The sequence below is a fragment of the Triticum aestivum genome, chromosome 7A, assembly GCF_018294505.1.
Source record: "Triticum aestivum cultivar Chinese Spring chromosome 7A, IWGSC CS RefSeq v2.1, whole genome shotgun sequence".
Lineage (NCBI taxonomy): Eukaryota > Viridiplantae > Streptophyta > Magnoliopsida > Poales > Poaceae > Triticum > Triticum aestivum.
Genome location: NC_057812.1, coordinates 212820046 through 212826045, shown reverse-complemented (window position 1 = coordinate 212826045; position 6000 = coordinate 212820046). Strand labels below are relative to the sequence as shown.

Here is a 6000-nt window from a genome sequence, read left to right as displayed (position 1 = left end):
GAGGGAAGGAGTATTAATGGGCTTCGGCCCTTGTCAATCGCTAGTGGGCACCAGGAGCAAAATTTGGCCCTACAGGCCCCGGCCCAATTTCGTGCGCATGACCACTTGTCTCGTGGAGTGGCATCGGAGAGCAACTAACCAGGAGCGCTTGTTTACTTGTAATTTCGTTTTTAAAAGTCGAAACTCGAATAACGATGCTCATAGCATAGCCAAGTTTGTTCGTTCTTTAGGTCAGGGGCGCCACGTGTGGCTTGGCCAACCCCATGATCCGAGATGTATTCCACGTTCTATGGCTTATGAATGAATAAACTTGGTTCCCCTTAAAAAAAACCAGGAGCGCTTGTTCGGTTGTGCCCGTGCCTTTCGAAAATGAAAAAAAAACATATTTTTAGCTTCTGCGAGAAGCATGGTTTCGCTTTCGTAAGAGGTATGATTCTGATTCCACGAGAGGCACAGTCATGCCTCTCAAAAAGGAAAAAAATATGTTTTTGTTTTTTTTCTTCTGCGAGAGGCACGGACGTACCTATTAGAAACGAAAAAATGCGTTTTTTTTCCTTTTGTGGGAGACACGACCGTGCCTCTCGGAAATGGCACAGCTTCCTGAAAGAGAAAAACCATGCTTCCGGTGTGGTTTTTTGTCTGTTTTTTTTAAAAAAAAAAGTTTGTCAAGAATACCAACGCGAGGAATTCAATGATAAAAATGATTCAAAATTTGAACGCACGGTTTAAGAAATAAAATGTTTTGAATAAACGAATCCACTTGTCGCAACTTGGTTGGAGCTACGCTAGAGCTGACCTGGGCCGTGGCCCGCACAGCTCTGGAGAAAAAAAGATTAGATACCTAGGCCCAGCATTCACTGAGGCCCCAACCCCATGGCCCGGGAGCTGACGCCTCACGCCACACAGAGACGCAGCACCCGGCGACTCAGCTGCCGCCGCCCCCCGCCACGCCGCAACAGCAGGCCGCCGCGGCTCCGCCCACCGGCCAAGGGGGCTGCAGCACACAGCAGCACGGCGAGTCGGCGTCGACCAACCCACGACCCCACGCGGCCACAGGTACACGCAGCTACCACCGGCATCCAAGCAACACCCAAATGAGCTCCTCCTTGAATCTGATCCTCTTGTCTCTCAAGCCTCAATCTCTCCAATTCCAGTGAATCACTACAAGCTGCACATATATTTTGTTTGAGGCATTCTCAGTTTCTCCCTAAATTTCAGTTAGGTCATCGTCTATTCATCTCATTACCAATATGCTAGCATGAACAATTCACTCAATTATTGTTTACAGTTTAGAAGTTGCAGTAGAGGTAGCTATGTGCAAGGACAGTCAAAATTGGAGTGCCTGACAGATTATCGTATAGTAAAGTTTGGTATAGCTTATTTTGTTTGTATCTGATCTCTTCATATTGTAACAAATAAGAGAAGTTATACTGATTAATGCCAGTGATCCAGAATTTGATATATATATATTATTATTTTTGTGTGTGTGTGTTCTTTAGCTTGGCCCCCAAGCAATTTATTTGTAGCTCAGAAGCCTGTGTTCCCGGCCACGCCTCGCCCACTCGCGCTGGGTGTGCCTCGGAGATGGCCGACGCGTCATTTTTCGATAGGATGGTTTCCCAGCTCCGGTCCACATCCAAGTGAGGAAAACCTCCACATACCTCAATCCTGCCTTTTAGTTTTGTTTCCATACATCTCGGTCTGTACATTTTTCAGCAGAACAGGTCGATTCCCCTTCAAATGATTTAGCCCTTTTTATTTTGGAAAATAGCACGCTTGCATAGACTGAGTACAGCGGAAGTGGCGCTATTTATCTCATTAATCCCGTTTTGGAACTGATACATAGTTTGTCTCTTTAGCCTTTTGCTAGCATGCCAAGTATTCCAGTACAACTGGTGATAGATGGTCTGCAGAAGAGTGCAAAACTAATAGTAAAATGTTAGTGCTCATGCATTTACATCTATTTAGATCATTGAAGAAAGTTGAACATGCCGTCTTAATCGTAGATGGTGGTTCGTGACTTCTTCAATTAGGCAAGATGGATTCTATAGTCACTTGTAGGCATTCTCTTAGTGTATAATTAATTTATTATTGACAAGACAGCTTTGGACTAATCCTGTTACTGAGATATAGAAAAGATATGACATATGTGGATAGAATATCTTCGGATATGTAGGGTATGTAATGCGATGTGTGCAAAAAACTCATTACCTCCTTTGTATATCTATCTAATTCTGTTTTTGTCTTCAGCATGAACGAATTTAACTAAATCTTCTCTTGAGACTTTATTCGCTAGTGCGTGCAAGCGGTTTTTGTTCATGAATACCATTGCTCTAAAGACGGTTATAAAACCTGTAGCTTGTTGCTTGCACTAACTCCGGAAGTCATTGTTTGCACACAGTCTGGCAGGCATTGTTCGCACTCTCACAGCTTTACAAATAGTAGAATTTAACTAATTTCCCGTTTATGGGTGTATCACTATTTTATTATGTTTGAATCATCTTGTTGGTATTGAAGGTACTACACTGGATATCCCAAGGATCTAGGTCCATCAAGAATCATACCGTTCACATCAGAGCGTCAGTTTGTGCAGCTATTACATGAAGGACGGCCTGTAGTTGTGGCCTTTACTATTAAGTATGTTAGGCTCATGTTTTTTGTTCAGAAACACAAGAATAGTTGAGTTGTACTATGTCAATAGCTTTGCACATGCTTACAACAGTAATGAAATTGCTTTTGTAGGTGCACTTATACACAACATCTTGACAAAGTACTGGAGGAAGCTGCTGCTACATTTTATCCTCATATAAAGTTTGTTCGGGTAAGCCAATACTCTTATTACGCCCGCAAAAAATATGCCATGAAGTATTTTCCGGTCACCTATAAGATGATGAGTTATTTTTTGAAAACTTTAATGCACTCTGCTTTTCTATCTGTTCAAATTACCATGTCTAGCTATTATGGAACATTGTAAAGGTTGGTTTGCTGTCTCAACTGCATGTTAAAATTCAAAATCTTGAAGTTAGTCCTATCTGATTTAATTTGTATACACCTAATACAATACTACCTTTGGCGAATCTAATTCATCATGCACTATAAAGTTCACCTATTTCAGTTTTCTGTTGAGCTTCAGGCACATGTGTGGAAGCTCTTTGTTTTGCGAATGTATCTTCGATGATCTTTCCTAGGCTTTTCTTTCACCTGCTAGAGAAGCAGCTCTATGGGAAGCTTAGATGTGTGAATAGTTGTACTTCTATTGTTTTGGCAATTTACAATTGTAGATATTATGATGTACAAAGATACGATCAATTAGTCACAAGATAGTTTAATTGCCTGCCTGTCAAATCAGACTGTCACTTTTGATTTCCTTTTCATTTGGATGCTTTATCTTGGGTGATGTCATGATACACTTGCTTAAAATTTGTGGCTTCTTGCTTCTCATCTATACAAACTGTGACTGCTGCCATCCGGTTTGCCTTTAGTCTCAAACTGATAGGAATTATTGTTTTGTTCTACGTTGTCAGGTGGAATGCCCAAAGTATCCTGGGTTTTGCCTCACGAGGCAAAAGACTGAGTACCCATTTCTTGAAGTATTTTACAACCCAGAACAGGTCATGATTGTTTACTTCACCTTTCATCGGTTAACACATGTTGCCACTTCTTTACTTCAAACTATGTGCCACCTACATTTTTGTCAACGATCTTGATTCTTGATCTTATTTATTTATTTTCTTAATTTTTGTGGCTAAAGCTGCTGCCTTGTGACCATGAGGTCACGGGTTCAAGTCCTGGAAACAGCCTCTTGCAGAAATGTAGGGAAAGGCTGCGTACAATAGACCCAAAGTGGTCGAACCCTTCCCCGGACCAGAGAAGCACTAATCTTCTTTTGAGGGAGAATAAACTTAAGTTCTCAGGAAATGTGTGTTTTGTGGCTCCATCTAGAGATTCGTTGCATCCTTTGTCAGACCAGGAATTAGTGTTTTCATTTGCATCTCATTTCCGTATTGGAGAAGGTCCTGCTCTGCTAACTTGCTCGTGTATGGTCAGTTTGTTCTTTGTTGACCGTGAATGGCGTCGGTACTGTTTGTAGTTATTATTTGCTTAGCTGTGTTTAATGTGTTCCCATTATTTCATGGCTAGGCATCGCATATTATTTGGTATAGAGCTCCACATCATTTCCCTAGAATGAATTTGGTTTCCATTTCTTTCTTCCTTATTTACTTGCTCGTCGTGTTATCTGCACCTACAGTACAGTTTATTGTCATTTTATCCTGGTAACATCATGATGTGTATTTTCTCAGGCTGCTAACCCAGGAAAGATCGTGGACCCGAGCATCACGAAATACTCCGCAAAAGTCCTACCTGTAAGCAATGCCCTGAAGCGTGCTTTCAAAATATTCATGCATGAGCCATTCATGCATTACTCACTTGTCAAGTCTAATGCTGTATAGAGGTCCGGTTCATGGTTTCCAGGTTGAGCTGATGTGATGCTATTTCCTTGTGTGCAGTTCAACTATGACCAGAGCGTGTATGGATTCCGGGAGTATTTTAAGAAGTATGGGTTCAAGTATTCCGAGACAAACTAGGTCTGTCATCATGAAGCCCTGCAGAGTTAGCCAGTCGGACTGGCATGATGAGGCCTAGTTATTAAATTTACTTTCAGCATGTACCAGCAGTGATGCTGTATATGTATCAGCACTCACTGCATATTGGCTCTGCTTTGGTGGTTGAAAATATGGCCAAGCTGTTAGCTAGGTTTCTGGTACGCTCAAGATTCTAGTAGAATTTCTGAATGTTGCATGTTGTTCTTTGTCGAATCTCTGAACTGCATTTTCAGACTCAGTATTAATAAAAGGACAACGCTAACGCCCACACGTGTGGTGAGCGAAACTCGCCCACACACCCTGTAGTACACAGACTGCGTCACGTCACTGTATGCATGCATGTGATAATCTTTTTGGATTTCCTGTTTATGTTTTATCTCTTAAATAAAAAAATCCGATTGAAGATCCGTTTTCACCATTAAATCTCTCGCGATGAGATCTTTGAAACTAAATCTCATATCAACATATTTCGACAGAAAAAAATCGGCTAAAAGTTGCCATGTCTATTGCACATGAATTGCCATGGTGTTTACACTGAAGTTACCACGATATATTTTAACTATTTTCTTCTACATTTAAAAATAATTTTTAACATTTATAAAATAGGAAATTAAAAAACTAGACTTGCCATGAACCATAAGCTAATATTGCCATGATACATGCACTTAAAATTGCCAGGGCTCATACAAAAAATATTTTTTATGATCAAAGTACTGCAGTTGCCATCATCAAAATACTAAAAATTTTATGCTCTACAAACTGAAATTGCCATATGGCAACTTTAGTTTAAGCACCATGGCAACTATAATGTAAACATCATGGCAACTTCTGGGCAAAAAAAATCGTCAAAATATATCAACATGAGGTCTAGTTTTGAAGATCTCATCGAGACGGATTTAATGATGAAAAAGGATTTTTAATTTGACTTTTTAATTAGGAGATAAAACATTTTTAAGCCGAAAACCAAAAAGATTCCGGCTGATGTCATCTATTCACATGTGACAAAATGAGTGGTAAAGAAGGCGTGTGGTCAATGTGCAATATGCCACACGTGTGGGCGTTAGTTTTTTCGTAATAAAATTATGTGGCTCACCATCTCAAGTGCATTATAGGACGGGCCTGTGTCCGTGCAGAAATTCTTCTACTCGCTCCTTCCAGAATTAGTTGATGCTCATCAAACGGATGTATCTAGATCAGAGTAGCAAACTATGTGTTTATTGCTGCGGAGTTTGCAAACTGTGCCAGAAGAAGGAACGTTGAATCAGAAAACCTGGTAAACTTTTCTTTTTTTCGAAACGAAAAAAAAATCTGGTAAACTTAGGCTGCGCTTTCTCAGTGTGGAACTGTACCGATCTGTACCCAAGCGGAACGGCAAACAGTCCCTTCAAAAAAGGTT

The 6000-nt window shown here is 40.6% G+C and overlaps 1 protein-coding gene across 1 annotated transcript; it reads left to right on the top strand.

The window, feature by feature from the left end:
* The first annotated feature begins 863 nt into the window (after window positions 1-863).
* On the top strand, window positions 864-4816 carry LOC123151933 (uncharacterized). Its single transcript, XM_044571562.1, has 7 exons — window positions 864-1056; window positions 1500-1640; window positions 2518-2637; window positions 2743-2821; window positions 3525-3611; window positions 4302-4364; window positions 4509-4816. Exons 2-7 carry the CDS (start codon window positions 1585-1587, stop codon window positions 4584-4586), a joined length of 483 nt encoding a protein of 160 aa, XP_044427497.1. The 5' UTR covers window positions 864-1056; window positions 1500-1584; the 3' UTR covers window positions 4587-4816.
* Window positions 4817-6000: the final 1184 nt, after the last annotated feature.

Bases quoted from the DNA above. Each gene is read 5' to 3' on its own strand.
- LOC123151933 (XM_044571562.1), top strand. From the start codon at position 1,585: ATGGCCGACGCGTCATTTTTCGATAGGATGGTTTCCCAGCTCCGGTCC. The intron at 2,638-2,742 runs GTATGTTAGGCT...TTGCTTTTGTAG, and splicing joins GTTGTGGCCTTTACTATTAA to GTGCACTTATACACAACATC. The intron at 4,365-4,508 runs GTAAGCAATGCC...CCTTGTGTGCAG, and splicing joins ACTCCGCAAAAGTCCTACCT to TTCAACTATGACCAGAGCGT.